The 18,333-nt window shown below is 41.4% G+C and overlaps 1 protein-coding gene across 10 annotated transcripts in view; it reads left to right on the top strand.

Moving 5' to 3' along the window:
• TBXAS1 (thromboxane A synthase 1) overlaps window positions 1–18,333 on the top strand; it is a 265,426-nt gene that overhangs the window by 108,854 nt on the left and 138,239 nt on the right. For all 10 annotated transcript variants that reach the window (XM_074539045.1, XM_074539043.1, XM_074539047.1 and 7 more), the window contains one exon: window positions 2,374–2,426. In XM_074539045.1, coding sequence (XP_074395146.1) covers window positions 2,374–2,426 — 53 coding nt within the window. The remainder of the gene's footprint in view (window positions 1–2,373; window positions 2,427–18,333) is intronic.

The following is an 18,333-nucleotide window of genomic DNA, read 5'->3' as shown; positions in this document are numbered from 1 at the left end:
TGGAGTGTAGAGAATTAAGGCTTTTTTTACTCCTGAGGATGCTTTCTCATGGTCTTTCCCAGGTGCTTTTCAACTCCTCTTCCCCCATCCTGCAGGCTAGTACTTCTCACTTTAGGGGAAAAAAAAAAATTAAGTGTGGTTAATTTTAAGCCAATGCAATTATTTAGGAGTCCTGGAGGTGGAAAGCCAGTTACTGGTTAACAGATCCGATTTGAAATGTGTTCTGCCTGACCCCCCCTAATGCAGTTGAGCCAGAAGCAGCTCTTCCAAGAAGCTGGCTTTCTGGAAGGCTTTTCCACTGAATCATTTAAAGCCTAGGCTTCTTGAAAATGTTAATATCCTGCTGGCTCGCTGGAATGCAGCTGGTGGGTACAGCAAGTGCAATACCTATGTGCGTGCCTGCAATCCAAAGCACAGCGAACAGGCAGGGCTTAGGCTGCAGCGTGGGTGTCCTTGCTGGAGGCTCAGCTTAGGAGGGAAGTGGGCTGGAGATCAGACCTGGTTTGGCATTGCCCCACAGGACTGGGAGTTCCTCTGCCCTGCCCAAGCAGTGGGGCTGTGATATAGCAATGCTTTGCACACTCGTGGGGCTGTGGTGGTGACCTCGAGCCATGCTGGAAGTGTCACTGTGTTTGTGCAGCCTGGGCACTGGGGTCGCAGTGTGCCCTTGGGCTGGGCCTGCTGGGCCAGCCTGAAATGGCTGCATGCAGAATGTGACCCCAGGATTCCCCCTTGCACCAGCAGACAGCCCTTATAATGCTGAAATCACAGCAATTGCAGGCTGTGTATCTCTGTGGCAAAAAATGCAGGTCGGTGTGAATGTGTATGTGCCTTTCCCCCTCCCATGGTGTCTGCAGGCAAAAGCCTTTTTGAGTTAGCTGTCTGTGTTTGTGGTGTTCCGAAGCCTTTGTCCACCTTAGCTTCTCTGTGCTAATGTGTGAGGCTTTTCTGCTTACCTCAGTAGTGAAGAATTTTTCAGGGGAGAATATATATTATTTTCAGGCAATATACATTCTCCTCAGGCTGTCATCCACCTCTTTCATAATTTTATCTTCAGTGTATTTTTTACATGTCATCCTGTAGTTTTTGTAGCTAAAGGAGAGCCTAGAGTTCTTGCCTTAAACTGGGGACATATTGTCCTGCAGAATAAAAGTGTTACAAGTCCAGGATAGGAAAAAAAAAGCACAACTGTACTATAAGAATAAAAAAATAAAAAAAAAAAATTGAGAGACTCTATGAGGACTGCAGGTGGTGGCAAGTGCTTTGCTAATTTGGACAATAAGTTAGCCCCCAAGGGTGTTAAGTCAGATCATTACTTTTGGTTACCAGATTTGCTTTTTCTTAGGCAAAATACTCTCAAAGCATACACACATTACATGGGCTTGTTTATTTATGTCAGCAGTAGATATATTTACAGTAGTTGTATTGTTCTAGTTAATATTCTGTGGGATGTTGTAAAAAGCAAGGAAGATTCAAACCGAGACGTAAGTATTCTACTTTTTTAGTGAATTTTCTCTTAAGAATGAAAATAGATCATGCTAGTCTGTCTTCTGTTAATATAAATGCAGATTAATGCAATCAAATGGGTTACTTTTTCCACAGAGAAGTTGCAAACACAATGGAGCACGGTCCTCAAATATTGCAATTTCATTAAAGCAGATATTTTATCGTTAATTTTCAGGAATATTGTATATTTTGTACACCTTCTTTAGATTGATCAATTTGAATTCATTTAAAACACTAACAATTGAGTATAGTGACAGGTTTATTTAGAAAAATGGATACGAATTTTCTTCAATTATGAAAATGGAAGACAGTAAAAATAGTAAAAATTTGAAAAAGAAATCTGCTTACCATTCTGCGGAATGTACCAGCTGACTGCCTTGTGCTAAACTTTGACTTGCAGGGTTCAGGTTTTTTAATAATGGGACTAAAACCAAAACAAAATGACCTTGCCATATTCCCTGTGCTTCCCTTTTGTGTAGTAATTCATATACTTGTCATCTTATTAATTTATCTGTTAAGTTTTCCATCCATTTGCATATCTGAAAAAATTGAGTCAGGACCAAGATGATGAATTTAGTTTAAAACTATTGAATCGTGAAATGGTAACAAATTTTGGATAATAAAAAATTGATGAAAACATATTTCATGGCTGTCCAGATATTTTTTGGGGTTGGGATATGTTTTTCCAGCCATCCTTTCTAGACTCTGTTTGTCACATGTGGACAATATTAGAAAGGTGAGGGTAGGAGTTAATACCATGGTTCTCCTGGCTGAGGTTCTACCACTTTGTGTGAGTGGTAGAAACAGTGTGTAATAGAGCTTCTGCTAAGCACTCTAAAATATTGTGGTTTTTTTTCTTTCTTCCAGGGTTTTTGGGAGAGCCACACAAAACTCATAAAAGAGTATGGACCTCTTTGTGGGTAAGCTGAGCAGTGCTGTCATCTTTCTTCTTTCTGGCTCTTGCTCTTTGAGTTTGTTGGGTGAGAGAGGAGAAAATACCAAGATAAGATATTCATCAAAATGCAGAGTGCAGTGTTTCAGTTTGGGGGACAGAGGTGGAGGTGGTTTGATTACATGCAGCAAATACTCTTGGCTTATTTTAATTCAGCATTTGGGATTGCACTTCATTTTTCTCTCTTATTTTAATTATGCACATAAAGTTTAGTCCTTTTCAGAACTGTACAAAGCTACCAGCCTTCAATATTCTCTTTTCATCTGCATATTCTTTATGCTTACAGTGAACAGTGGAAATAATAATTTGTCATCTTAAAAAACGCTCAGTTTATGAAATAGTATGAATTTGGTTCAGCTGTTGCTATCTATATTTATGCAAAATTCCTAAATTTAAAATACAATGAGGTACAGATTAGAAATGAGGCATTCCTCTCTCTATAGCTCAGCTGTACTATCTTAGCAGTTTGTTAGAAGTAAAGAGGTTTTAAGCAGAATATCCCTTTATAGAAGCCCTTCCACATTTCCATGAATGTCATTTCTGTTCCAAGAACTACTTACTTTCCAGCTGTCATCATTTTAAGTGGAAATGCAGTTGTCCCCTGGTATCTTCTATTTTGTGGTCAGTTGATGTTTGTAGCATAACTATTATTTCAATATATATGTATCAGGCAATATCTGCAAATTATGAAAATGTCAAATTTTTTTCCCATGGTCTGCAAGGAGTTTAAGATACTTGTAAGAGAGCACATATGAATGTCTGTGTGTATACATATGTGATTACAAAATATACCAATGAGCTCTGTATGCTCTCCAGCAAAAAAGCTCTAGCAGGAAGAAGTCAGGCTCAGGCATTTGATGCTTCAGTCACATCCACCTCGTGGCATTTATGCTCAGCCCTAAGGACAAAGCCCTGCAAGAAGTGATGGAAATAATGAATTCCAAGGGTTAGCTACTTGTCTAGGAGGAAATAATGCAGTATCTTGGCTGGCCAGAAATGGGGAAAGATATTCATTAATGCTGCAGCAATTTGTATGTTGTGTAACAAATGGAAAGTGACTGAGGCTTATTATCTCTGTGACCTTTGGTGTGATGCCCTTAAATGACAATAATGTAAGAACGCTGGCATTTATTCCTCAGTATACTTCCCTCCTTATTAATATCATGCTTATTTTTTTCTCTAAGCTGAATTTGAGACAAGTTGCTATTTAGTCATCTGTCTGCTCACTCAGCCAGGCAAGGCTATGTCATTGGAGAAAGAGATGTATAATTACAGTGTGTGAGCAGATAGAAAGTTTCCTTTCTGCAATCCACTTACAGGCTGTTAGGGAGTGAAACCTCTGTGAGACTTGCAGGGACTGCAGAGCTGGGTGATGGTGGTTGTGGTCAGCCAGGGTAGTTCTGACTCTTTGGGATTCTCTCGGTAGGAAGAGTGAGCATAGGTAAACTTCATTTATTGCACGCATGGAAAGCTCAATTTGTGAGGGATCTAGGGGGCTGGCAGAGAAAAAAATCTGTTTTTCCATGTCTCCCAGGAAAACAAAGCTGGATGCAAACAATGCTGTGTTCGAGGTAAGGTCTATTTGTAGTTGAAGGAGCATGTTTTAAAACCTGGCTTGCAAGCTGCTTCAATAGGTGGGGCATGTGTCAGGGGGTATTTATCACAGTCCTGTCAATTAAAGAAATTCTTTCTCCTTCCCTCTGAGTCTTCAGTGTGATTCTTTCTGTGGTTCTTTGAAACAGGCGAATAAATGGTAGGTGTGTTTATGTGTATATTCCCAGCAAAGTATTGGATCTGGCAGATGGAAGAAGATGTGGCATTTTTCTTTTCCCAGATTGAAAACTGCTTTCCAATAAGCATAAAGAGCAATGATCTTTATTTCTACAGTGGTGAAGTGAGTTGAATACAAATCTTTGGAACTGAAGCCTTTTTTTCTTCCTAAGGTCACTTGAATAGTCTGAATGATACCATCACAACTGTTTTCTTTTGTGTGTGAATTGGTTTCCTTGACAACAGGATGTCAAATCAACTTTTCAGCTTTAATCAAGTCAAAACAATATATCCCTTCCATTCCAAAAGGCCTCAAGTCGGAGAGAATTATTTCAAGTAAGGCTTTTGTAGGTCACAAAAGCTTTTTTTTTCCTTTGCTCCTGTGTGCAAATCTAAAGGAGAGGTGATGGTACTGATATTTTATAAAGACAGACAATGCAAATAGTCATCAGTTGTGAGTTTATGCTGTGAAAACTGTTTGTTTTCATACAGAGGTGGCCTGAGATGGAGGCCAAGGCAGAAACAAACAGCTCTGGTTTGGTGCAAAAGCAGAGATGGAACATTTCTATTAAACAGGGTAATCCAAGCCACTGATGTGACTTTTGAAGAGGTCCTGTATCAGTGGATATCTTTGATTCAGCTATGATTTGGAGTACCTTCTATAAAAATGCTTCCTGTAAAATATGTGTGCTATTTCTCCATAACAAAAATGAAGTTGAGAACAATCCTATTTGGAAAACAGTGTACTAATACTTACTAAGATATGCCTTGAATATTTCCCTATTCACATAAGAGTTCTGTAGGAGAGTAGCCCTGTTTGCTGTGGAAATTAGTGATTTACACCACTCATTTTTTGGATTAATATTAATGCTATGTTGCTTTATTCTCACCTCCACCACAACAATTGTTCCATTTCAATTGTGGGTTAAGAGCTATTGATTGGAAATAGGTGATAAAAGCAGACAGAGAAATAAAGAGGGACAACATATTTTATGGCAGTAGAAAAGCAACTTCTACAATGTGAGAGTGAGTTAGTTTTGCTTTCTATATGCACCTAATCTGCATTTGACTGCTCTGTTGCAATTGCATCATGATGGCTTCACAGAACTGATTTGGAGTAAAAGAATTCTGCCAAAATAAGTAATATATTCTTGGCCTAACAACATACTACCAGTGATTGTAGAAAATATGACAGCCCCAAGTGGGCAGTTGATTGCTCTGGGATGAAGGAATTTATTCTGCCTTTGACTGTAGCAGTGCATTTGGACACGGGGAAGGATGTAAGAGGTTGTAACATAGACCTTACTGTGTATAAGCAAAGAGTGAGAACAGATTAAAATTGTGCCATTTGTGGGGCAACACTCTTTCTTCATGTTGTTTTGCATCTGAAAATGCTTGCAGCAGGTCAAACCCTATTCTTTCTCTGCCTTGACTTGGACATTGAACTTCAACCTGCTGTGAGAAGCCTGAAGATGTCTGCAGTAGAAGCTCTGGTTTGTCAGTGTGGGGGCTTGGGGCTTTCCCCTTTTCTGGATGGAAGAGAGACATGCATTTCTGGGATCTGGGCATGGGGAACTTTACTCAAAGCCTTTTTCTTCTTTCTGCTGTCATCAAATACCTTGGGACAAACCTAAGGTGGACAGGGCAGGATCTTCTCCTGCAGGGAACAGCTGATGTCATCATCATGGGCTGAGTTTAACTGAAGAAGCAATGTCTTTATTGCTATTTTAATGTCACAAAGTTTTTTAAGCCCTCTATTTCTAGCCTCTTGCTGCTTTCTGTGGAAAAAGTGATTCCAGGAAAAGTATTCTCATCTTTGTTTCTGAAGGCTCATGGAAAGAAATACCTCAGTTTTGTGAAAAAATTATATCCTGTTTGATTTCCTCTTTTGCACTGGTGGTGGTGGGGATCTACTGGACTTAACTACCTCTCTTGGGGTACTTCCTTTTTTTTGATATTTGAAAGAATTTACTTTTTGTATTTCAGCTACAAGAAATCATACCTTGACAATGATAGGGAAAGGCAAGCTTCCTGTTGCTCTTTTATAGCTCCTCCTAATCTCTGTTACCCATGTAACCTGACAGGGAATTTTTGTAGCCTCACTTGCCTGGATTTTTGTTTTCTTAAAGAGCAGTATATTTTTTGGCTGATGTCAGGTCTTTCATATTTCATCAAGATGTATTTCCTTCTCACTGCTGTGATAAGGTTCTTTGATTGTTGACCAGCCCTGGAATTGCTGATGTTGGTTAGAATTATCTCTTTCTTCCATTAACTACCTGCAAATTGTACAGTACAGCAGAACCCCTAACTCTGAGTACATGAGTAATCACATTAAAGTCAGTGGTATTGCTCAACATGTTTCAAGTTAAGCAGGAGTCTGTCTACCTTGCTGAATCAGGGCCATAAAAAACCAATTGCATTTGTGCCTTAAAAATATTTTTAGTGCTGTTGGTGCACATAAACTCCTAGTTCTATTGTACCTGGAAGAAGTTAATGGGGAGAAAAATATTTCTTCTCCCTCTCCACCCTCTCTTTTGATAGCACTTTGCATGTAGACAATTTAGTTGCTCTTCTGCGAAATGTGTTAGCCATTCCCTCTGAAGTGGAAAATATTATTGCATGAATGGGCAGAGCAATAGGACAATCTTAATGTTTTTGAGTTAAACTTTCAGGAGCCTTTCTTTTAATCACTATGAGAATTCGTAAATAGTAACCTATTTTATTAAATTGTTTTCCAAGAAAGAACTGAAACCCAACAATATTCCTGGCAGAAACTCCAGGGTGGAATTCATGGTACAATGCAACATCTCCATCTGAATTCCCACAGCTAAACATAATTAGGTATTGTGCTGCCTTCTGATACAAGGCAGGCGGCCTGGTTTCAGGAAACAGCACGGCGACCCCCTTCCCCGGGGTTGCTCGGGCCTAAGAAACACGCGGACACCAATATGGTGGAGGATCAAAGGCCTTTATTCTCTCTTCTAATGGGGTTTTATAGTCTAGGGGGCTTCTACGTCAGGTGGGGGTCTGTCTTTACCATCTATGGTTAGTAGGGGATGGAAAGTTACCTGGGCAAGTGGAAAGTTACCGGAATCCAGTTCGGGGGGCTACATTCCTATGTTAATTTTCTTATCTAAGGGGGCAGGGGCCCTGTCTTCCCGTAACATCACGAGATCTTCCGAACGCCAGGCCCTATCTGCTACAGTATTGGTTATATTTGGCTCCAGTGGTTAAATCAAGCTGCTGTAACAAGTCTTGTGAGGAGTTACTTTGGGGTATAACATCACCAGTTTCTCCTCTTGTCTCTAGAGTTAATTGTCTCCTAGGTCTCTAGACCTGAAAACATAGCTTTCTGTGGGACTGATGCCTAAAGACTTGCCCAAAAGGTGGCATACCACACTGTTCTGAGAGCTGGAGTCTGTGCCACTGTTACAGGTGGAATTGTTTTTGTGGCTGCCTGATCACTGTTGGAGTATTTTATGTTCTGCATACACAGATCCTTGGGCTGCAGATTGTTGGCAAAATTTACAGTAAATTAGTTGACCAGTTTAACTCTGGCATGTTTCGAATGTACTTAGTTCTCTGGAACATTGCAAATTGATACCTAGTGTACTAGTATTGTAAAGGTATTTATTGATGAGCACCTCACAGCCATGGACAAATCTGCTGTGTGGACTGTGAGCTCCCATGAAAACCATGCAATTTGAGTTTATGTACTCTGTGATGGTTCTTGGTTTTGTAATGTAGCCCCAGGAAGGTCTAGGGACATTTGTGTTTTGTGTATTCATATACAGAACTCAAAAGCCCATCACAATTTTGCAGTTCCAGCCCTCAGTGCAGGCAAAGCCATTGGGATCAAAACCCTTGGTGAAGTGGTAGTCCCTTCTGTGTGCAAGGCTCTCCCACTCCTCTCTGAGGCTCCAGACACTGCCCTGGGGTGGCTGAGCTGCAGGCATGTGTTCACTGCTGTGCTTTTCCCCGGTTTTCCTCCATCCAATCCCTCTGTGACTCCACTGCAGCTGTTTGAGCCGATGTAAGTCAAAGACCTGATGTAATCTTTGACACCTCTGGAAAGAGAGTGTGAAATCCAACCATATGAGACAGACAGCATTTTATGTGCTCTTGGCAAGGCAACAAAGGACCCTGCCTGTCACCTGCACCATATTCCTGATGCTTGTTTCTGTGCTCATGGCATGTACAAACTGCTGGGACCATAGCTCTAGCAAGTGACTGTTTGTGCAGAGGAACATGTCCTGCTCGGAATTGCTTCACTGACAGATTTGGTCAGATATGGAACAGCTCTGAGAGACTGGCCAAAACTGTGCCAGCTCCTAAGATTGACAGTGGAAGCAGGAGCAGGTCGTTGTACCATATCTAAGCATCTGAGGAACCTGATTGAATCTTGGTCTGCTTCTGTGTGTATGCACATAGCAGCCTTGGCTAGGAGAAGGTTTCACCTCCATTTCCTCCTGCAGAACTGTTTCCTTTTGGTTCCTTACATGCTGGTATTCTGCCGCATTTAGCTGTTGAAGCACAGTCCTGGTGAGCTTCATCCTAGGAGTATTTGAAAAGTGAAGTTTCTTTTGAAAACGTGCTGCCTGAGGAGTATTTTACAGCTAATATACAGCACAGGTGATCTTTGATCTCTGCTGCCTGCTTCTTTGCTAATTAATGGTTAAAATGATAGTTTTAAAGGGAATGAAACTGCTGAACAGATTGCTGCTTCTTATCATGTTACACCTGCATACCACAATGTGTCATCCTCATTCAAGAAAGGGGGAGGGAATGTTCTGAGTTACAAAAACTAGTTCCTAAGACACAATTTCACATTGCTCTACCACCTTCATTATCTACTGGAGCCTGTATTTGTTCAACATTTTAACAAGCTGTAAAGTCCACCTTGTAATTTCCGCCCCACCCTTTTCCACCATTTGGAAATAGGCAGGTGGAGAGCTTCTAAAAGACTGAATAATGTGAGGCATCATTTCAATATATCAGTCCTAGAAAGTATGGGAAAACAGCATTGTGGATTTTGCTGTGCATATTAAATGCTTTCATTAGAATTTCCTACAGCACTCCAGAAGTATTGATGCAAACCTAAAGCAGATACATGCAATATGCAATGTTCAGTAGCTCTTAATCTAATAAATAAATAAAAGTGAAGTCTCTGACTTCACTTGCTATGTATCTGATTATGAACTGGTGTTCCCAGTGCCATGCATGGTAATTTTTAATGCATTTCTTGAATAACTTCCCCTCACTATATGTAGAGGGAGGCAAATGCTTCATGCCTCCCAATGTGTGTGTGTGTGTGTGTCCCCTTTCTTGGCAGCCTTTGAAGCAGATCAATTTTAATGCTCAGTTCAGGAATTTCTCCTGCTTGCCTTGGTCACTTCACAGGAGAGTCAAATTACTGCCTCTCCAGGTCACTCCCTAATGCCGGTTTCCCTTCTTTCTGGCTCCCCAAAGAAATCCAGAAGCAGCTTGTTGCTGTGTTATGCCATGAGAAGCACTGAGCAAAAGGGATTTCCCTTTTCCACAGATCCCACACTGGGTCTGGAGAAGGATGCAGAGCAGAACTGCAGATCAGCATCCTGTTGGATGTTCCTGCACAGGCTGGAGCATCCATGGCTCTGTCCCTTACTCATGCCACCAGGTAGGAGCCCCAGGCTGCAGGTGCTGCTTGGACCCTCTCTGCCCATGCTGGGGAGCCCTCAGACAAGACCTCTCAGGGCCTCTGCCCCTTAAAAGGCATTGCAGAGGAATGGATTTGGGGTGTCTGTTACTTAGTTTCTAGAAAAAGTAAGTAGTATTTTCCTTTGTGAGGATGACTGCCCTTTGCTGTGTATCTACAGAGGTGTTTCCTGTTCAATGTTGTTTTCAATTGGTACCACCACTTTGTTGGGGTTTGTTCTGGTTTTGGTTTTTCCCATCCGTGACCTTGATTTCTAGGCTCTGCTTGTTTTTCATGCTTCCTTCCCTCACCCCCTAAGTATTTGCTCTGAGTTTTTCTTTCTCTTACTTTTCTCCATTGTCTTTAACTCTGTGCTGTCTTTCCTCCATGCTCTGATTTTTATTCCTCCCTGTTTTTCTTATCTGTGTTGAATTGAAAACAGTAACATGACCTGACAATTTTAATGTCATTCCAAGATTTTTTAATGTAATTCTATAAATCTCTTCATTACTTTTTTATTGTTTTGTCATATATAGGTTTTAGTTTTTCCCTCTACCTTATTAGTCTGGGGATCAATTTTAGTTTACTACATTTTATTAGTAGAAAGGGGAACAAAATATCTCCTTTTTCTTTGTTGGTTTGGCACCATCCTAAGGCACCACATCTTTTCTTTTCCTAGAGAGTGTGTTTTATGTCAGGCCTGCTGGCACTGAACTGGGTATGATTTCATCAGGCAATATGCAAAAGTATGCCCCACTGCAGAGGAAGAAGTTGTTTTCAGCTGTTACTATGTTCATTCTTTTTATCCTGTCTTGGGGAACATGGGATGAGCTGAGCCACCCTGGGGGTTGTGAATCTTCCTTTCCCTCTGGTAAATTTAGTGGCTAAACCTGAAGGCTGCTCTTGAAGGAGGATTTGTTTTAGTCATACCAATAAAATTCTACAAGTATAATTAAAAAGCTGTAGTGGTGTCAAAGAAACCTCCCTTGCAGAGACACAGCAGCTCTGCAAAGACATCAGGGAAAAGACTGACCATGTCCTTTAGCAATTATTGGAGTACACTCCCATGGGAATTTTTTTCTAGTCTAACTTTATTAAGATTAAAATCTTGTCTTGTCCCAGAATCTCCTCTCTGCCCCACACAAACAAGCCTGAAAATGGTGGTCTGGCCCTTCAAGCTGTTGTTTACTTCAGTGTAGCTTCGTTTCAGGCAGAGTCATGACTATTTGAAGATCTTGACCTAATGTTTAGGTCTTTCTCATGTTCTACAACTTCTGTTTTTGGAATAAAATTAGGTTTTGTACAGCAAATCTGAAGACATACCCAGGCCTCTTAAAGTAGTTTACAGAAAAAGGAGTGAGTTGGGAGCACTGTTCTGACTCTGTAAGGTCTAGCAGCAAATGTTTTATCACTCAGCAATAATCCAAGCTTTTCTGTCAATGTTGGAATCTATTTTATTGAAGAAAGATCTTGGCAAGGACTCTGGGGATTTGCTGCAGAGTCTTTCAAAGTGACATTATGAGAGGATCTTGGTTCTTTGGGACCTTTTATTGTATGGAACATCTTATGAAATACTTCATGTGAAGAGCCAAAGTAAAATGTTACCAAAGCAGCCTAACAATTTTATATGTTCACCAGCTGGCCATTTAGGCCAGTAGGAAATAAGCTATGTTTGGGGCAGAAAGTAGGTCTCCAAGTGCAGTACAGAGACAAATGTTAAAGTAGGTCAGATGGTAATGTGACATCACATGGAAAGGCATTAGTTTTTAAATATTAAATTCCATTAAAATAATTTAAAATTTTATTTTTGAAATAGAGATGTATATTACATATTTTATAATATGTAATATACATATCTCTAAATTTGTATATGTATAGATACATATATGTATATTACGTATATGTATATACGAAATGGGGAGATTAATATTTGAAATACCTAAACTTATTCTTACTACAGACCCATATTTTCTCCTGTCTCACTGGCATTTTATTTGCTTTCATCCTGCAACTAATACCATTGGATTTGCTTCAGTAGTGAAGAACAGAAGTTTGTGAAACTACCGTAATTTTCATTCTGTTCATTTCTTTAGCAAAATATTTAACCAACTACACAATTTGTAAACCTTGGAGTATAAATCACTGTGTTTATACCTACCCATGGGACTGCTCTGGGCATTGCACTCAGGGTATTTCCCAGTCTTTGCCTCTTCTGGGATTGCCATTTTGGATATTGGGTTTCTGCCGGCAGAAATTTCTGTACTCACACTTCCAGAGGCTGGCATCTCCAAAATCCCAGGGACAGGCTGTCCCTGCTGCCAGAGGATTGGAAGCAGCAGGTTACACTGGGGTCAGAGGATGAGGGGTGTTGCTGGCAGTACTGACCCTGCCATGCAGGCAGCATTCCCTATATCCTGGAACATCTCTTCTGGATTTAAAAGGCTCCAGGTGAGAAGAGCATAATCAATAATTGCAGATATTCAAAGTGGTACCTTCTTGTGCTTTCCTACCTTTTCCCCCTTCCTTTTTTGCCTACAGGACACGAAGCACCTGAATCCCCCAGATGATTGCTCATGCATTTACATTTTCATTTGCTTGGTTTATAGCAGGATTGTTCCAGCTTTTGGGAGGGGCAGCTATCAAAGATGTACAGGCACTGCCATTGTGTTTTATTGTTCCAGTCTATTTTTCCCTGTGAATGTAGGTGGGAGTTTTTCAGGGGGTTGGTTTTGTGCTTTTTGCTTTCTCTTTCTTCTAAGAATTTATAACCCTTTTATTGTCAGTCTTCAATCATTTTTGATAGATCAATATATTTACTTCAATGATGGCTCATCCTACAGTTGTGCTTGTATTGTTTTTTGTGCTTTGTTTATAGGGGTTATGAATAGATTCAGAGGGTTGTATCTCTGCTATGCCTCTGTCATTGCATGAGGATCAAGTTGCTTGAAATTGGCCCCATACATTTATATTTAGAAAGAACATGAGGTGTTTACATTGGTCTGTCTTCAAATCTACTGTTTTTCCCCCTTTTTCTAAGTAAACTTTGAGCAATTAAAAATGCTGGTTTTTTTCAGAATTGTTCTGAGAAATCTTAATCATAACTAGTGGTGTTCCATGTACATTGAAGTGTTTGGAGACAAGGGTTCTAGGAAACTGCTCTAGCAGACTTCAGAGAATCCAGAGGGTTTGGGGAGTAGCATAGCAAGGCAGAATGGTGACATGGACTCAGAAATTAAGCAAGACCATGGGAATCCTGTGGTGTGCATCCAAGCAGCTATAACTGAGGCAGAGAGGAGGAGTTCTTGAGTCAATTCTTGAGTCTACTTTTCACTCATGTCCCCAGGCAGCCAGATGTGGGCCTGGGACAGCTGTTAAGTGCAGCTGTGAAAAGAGCTCACACATGTGCGGAGCAGTGTCAGTGGGATTTGCTGTGCTCTGGCTGGGGATCTGCAGAAGGAATTGGCTGAACAGGACTCACCAATGAGGTGAAGGATATGTCTGTGGGAGAGAGGGCTACAGGTGCTATTCCATCCCCAGGGATTTGGGTTGTTTCATTGTAAAGTGATGTGTAGGCCATTTGTTATGCAATTGCCCCCTTTCTCCCACCACAAAGAAGGGAGCAGCAAAGGAAGTGTGTTTGTTACAACTGATATGTACAACATGGTAAATGGAAAATAGGTCAACTAGGCAGTGTTCTCACCAGTATTACAGTTTGAAACATGATTTGTATCTCATGACTACACATTAAATATGGGGGAAAAAAATCCCTGAACCTGCATGGGTTTTAGTGAGGTTTTAATAATTTAAACCAGCATATTAGCTGTTTGTAGGATGTAATCCTCATAGTTGCCTTACCAGAGCCATATACACCCTGGGGTTTGGTACATTCAATCTTAGGCTAAAATAATTTGCCATGTTATGAAAGCTGTGACTCAACTACCTCTCAGCAGCACGTTGTCCATTTATAACACAGATTTTCCTGGAAGTCATTACTTTGGAGTGCCATTGTCAGCTATACACATCATTCCTGCTCTTCTTGTCCTTTGTGGTACAGATTTGCTCGTTGTTGTTACTGAGGATGTTACTGCTGGTACACAAGCTATCAGGTTTTTCTGTTATTTTCTTTCTTTTCTATCTCTGTTGAATTGCAGTTTCCTTTGTCTTCTGTGTGGTGCACTAAAAGAGGTTAGGAAATTTATCATGGTTATTTTAATGGGCTTTTAAAGTCCTGCACGACACAGATTGAATTGATTCAGGAAAATTTCCTGGAGCTGTAGCATTGTTCTATTAAAAATAATTTTATCATTGCAATTTTTCTGTAAGAAAATACATCTATTTTTCTCCTCTCCTATAACAAAACCCTGCTTTCTAATGTTTCTGCCTGGTCAGATATTAGCCATTTCCCTAGATAATTTAGGTTGGCCATGTGTACTGCTTGCATTTTTATTGTAAAGAATTCTGCTAGTGGTTTCATGATAAATGCATCAAGCATTGGGAAATTACTTTTATTAGTGTACATTTAATAATGCATTAACAAAATAAATGGGTTTGTGTTTATCTTGAGAATGTATAGAAAAAGTACGTGCTGCAATAGGTAAAAAAATTAATCTTTCTGTGTGCATTTTGTATGCTGTAGCATAAAAAAGTCCATTCCCAAGAGCTCAGTAGGTGGTTACTATCTTTTTTTCCTTTGTTTAGATATATTTTTTCAGGCAGATTGTGCAAGAAAAGAGAGTCCTAGTTACTGTCTCCTCATGGCTCATCTGACAAACCTTTCCTTCCCTGAGTGAGGCTGTCCATTGTTGGCTGGGATCTGTGTCTTTAGTGCACACAAACCAAATGAATGAGTGGCTTGTGCCTTCCCACTTATGAAACCCTGATTTCACTTGCTTAAACTTCAGATATTTTCAGGCTAGTAACCATGACCAAGTCAAAGTGTCACTTCTTATTCTTCAAGATGGTCTGTTGCGTGTGTAGTTACATGAAATTCAATTTGGCTTACTCATTCCATCATGCTATGTTCATGAAGAAAACAAAACCAAAACAGTATATTGAGTCCTATCTATTATTGAAGAATTAAAATATTTTAATATCAAGAGTATTATTTCAGAAAGGCATGCATCTGCATTAACATAAGCAGAGCAAAGGTATTAAGAGGGATGGTGTGCTATATAATATAACTCTCTCATTGATTTAAGATCAAAATGCCAGTAAAAAGGAGTAGACTGAAGGAAAATTCTGTACATGGTTATTTCAGATACATTCAAAAGTAAAATATTGTTTTGTCCACTACTGCTGATCCTATTTACAGGAGGCAGATGAGCTGTCTTGCCTATAAAGAAATGAAAGATAAAGTGCAGAATTAGAACAAACAGAAACAGCCTACTGATTTTGAATGTCTCTGTTCTGAATGCTGCTTTTGAAGATCTGTATGAGGACATGTCTTTTTCTGAGAGCCTTTTCTTTCCTCAGGGCTGAAGTGGCTACGTTTTCTCACAAAACTGGAGAAGTGAAGAACTCCAGTCACACTTGAGTTCTGGCCATGATGAATAAAGCATACATGAGAAGAAGCTTGCAGAAAGGCAGAGTTATGGATGGCTTTTCTGTGTACTCTGATATCAGGTCTCAGGGAGGAAAAATAACACAAACTCAATTTTATCATGGTCAGAATGGCTTTGAGAGGCAGCAGTCAGATCACGTGGGTTTTGTTTTAGTCACCCTGGAATGTTTGCTTATTTGAAGTTTAGTGATGGGTGTGTAACTATAAACTTTATTACACTTCTGCTTTTATTATAGTCAACTTGCTTTATCACCTGCTGTATCTTGTGATGTTGTAGTATCACAAATTATATTTAAATCCTTTGACCACCTTCCCTTTTCATTTTCTCTGTATGGTCGCACATATGCTCTCCTCTTGCCTCCTGTCCCCAGATTTTTCTTGGATCCTGCGCTGTGACACATGAAGGCTCTCCTGTTTTCTGGGACACAGGATCCTCCCTGGCTCCACGGATGTGTGTTCAGATAGGTCCCCCATACTTTGCTAGAAAGCAGCCCTGCATTGCATTCCCCTCCTCCACATGTTCTCTCAGCCATATTATTCAATGTAGCATCACAGTCGTATCCCTCATCTTCTGCAAGTGTGCTGCTCTGTCTCCATTTATCTTGTATGAAATGGCTTTAGCCCTGCCAGGGTAATGCTGCCTGTTGTTTCCCAGAAAATGCTTACCTGTCTGTCAAAGGAACTGTGGTGGTTTGACCAGGAAGAAGTGGGAATTCTGGGATGCTGTGGTCAAACCAATGGATGTTCTGAGTTTGAGACTGGCACCTGGTGTAGCCAGTGGGGTTTGGACACACCTCCGAGAATACACAGGAGTTAAAAAGCAGAGCTCTGGCCCTGGGAGGTTCTCTTGGGACGTCGAGGCGAAGAGGTCGGATCTCCCTCCCCTATCCAGCCGCTGCTGCTGGGCGGGGGAGGGGCAGCCATGCGGTAGGCCTGGGGCCTGGACAGAGATGGGGGGTGAGAAGGCCCTCAAGGATGGAAGGGTGGAAGAGCCCAGGGAGTCAGCCCTCGGGCAGCCATCCCCCCCATCCCCCCAGGAGGGAGAGAGGAGAGCCGGCGACACCGAATGTGATAGCAGCCGGCCCAGGAGGAGAAGGGGGGGAAAAGAGTGCCCGGCCGGAGCAGCAGCGCGTGTGGGAGTGCCGCAGCTCCGGGACAGACAGAGACTGAAAGTTTTAACCCCTTTCTTTCATGATTGGGGCCTTGCAAAAATGCTAATCCTCCTCGAAGCTGAATAAGAAGGGAGATAGGAGATGAGATGAGACAAGGACCTGGCCTGAAGAATGTGGAGATGATTGAATGGGGAGAGATGATTTGGAGTGGCCTTCTGGCTGGACTTTTCTTGTGGCCATGGACTCAGTTTGTTCCTGTGACACAGAGACTGCACTTGGGGGGAAGCAGTGGCTCAGAACCAGGAGGGTTCATCGTGAGGACCCCCTGGCCCCACGGGGTTGGAAAAATATGGGGGGGACAGATGTCCCAAAGCAGAGACTGTGCCTTTTTGGAGTGAGACAAGGCATCCTTAAAAGACAACCCTAAAAGCAGCTCTGGTCCATGCACGGTGGTGAGAGCACTGGGCATGGAAGGAAGATGTCACAAGCGGCAAAAGGACTTTTTTCCGGGCGGTGCTGAAGTGACAGGGAAGCACACGAGGTTTCAGTGTGTTTCCAGGGGAAGCCTATGGAACAAGGACTCCTCTCCTCTTCATGAACTGAAGTTTGAGTATACTAAAGTGTGGTGCCAGGCTGGGCAGTTGGTGATTTGGGAGAATGTATCGGATTGGGAAATTCAGGTAGTGGGGAGGAGGAAAGTGGTTTTTTTGTAAGGTTTTCAATTTTTTTTTCTTTTCCTTATAGTTTTTCCCTATTTTCCTGTAGTTTAGGTAATAAAGTGTTCTTTATGTTTAAGCTGGAGCCTGTTTTGCTTATTCCTGGTCACATCTCACAGCAGACACCAGGGTGAGGGCATTTTCATGGGGGCACTGGCTCTGTGCCAGGCTTAAACCATGACAGGAACCTAACTAGAAATCAGGATAAGCATTCAGCAGATGCCTGTCCCTTCCTTAGGTGGTGACGAAAAAAAAAAGGAAAAACGGCGAGCCTTGCTTGGACTAAGTAACATTGTCTGCTTACCCTCCTCAGCCATCTTGTAAGTTTTTTCTTTTCATTCCACTGTAAAAATAGGTAGCACCCTCGAGTATAAGTAATAGACTCATGCAAGTTCATACAAATGAACACTGTGTTCATAGTTGCAAGTAAACTTTGGAGACACAGACAGTTTGCTATCTTCCAGAGGTAGCCTTTCCTAGAAATAATAATCCAGTGTTCTGGAAAAAGTAACCTAATGTTTTTTTCCCCTCAAGGTATGGCAAAGGAGTACTTTAGTAGTGAATTAGGTGCAAAGAGATGAGGCTGTTCTCACGCTGTATCTCGACAAGCCCCAGAAAGGCCAGGGACAGAAATATGCTGAAACCTACAGGAAACAAACGCTGCTGCACCGTCACATGAGGCCAGCCAGGCAGAGCGCACTTTAGCGAGCGCAGACAAAACAAGCTCTGGTGAAAATACCCCAGTCTAAACACAAGTAACAAAACACAGACTAATACAGCCCAACTTGATGGGAAGCACCATGGGAAAAGAATTAGAAACATTGTTCTGGCACTCTTGCCAAGGTGAAGAGCTGTGAGGACTTTGAGCATCACCCCGTCACAGCAGCACCACGCACCCACGCAGGAGGAGTGACTGGCTTCTTATTAATATCACAGTACTTCTCATTTCCAGTAGCATGCTGTAAAAGCAGTGCCTTATTTACAGCCTTCATTTGGCATTAATGAAGTGGAATACTGATGTAGCTAATCAGCGCTAGCGGTGT

The sequence above is a fragment of the Zonotrichia albicollis genome, chromosome 4, assembly GCF_047830755.1.
Source record: "Zonotrichia albicollis isolate bZonAlb1 chromosome 4, bZonAlb1.hap1, whole genome shotgun sequence".
NCBI lineage: Eukaryota > Metazoa > Chordata > Aves > Passeriformes > Passerellidae > Zonotrichia > Zonotrichia albicollis.
The sequence above is the reverse complement of the archived record's forward strand: the minus strand, read 5'-3'. Positions and strand labels throughout refer to the sequence as shown.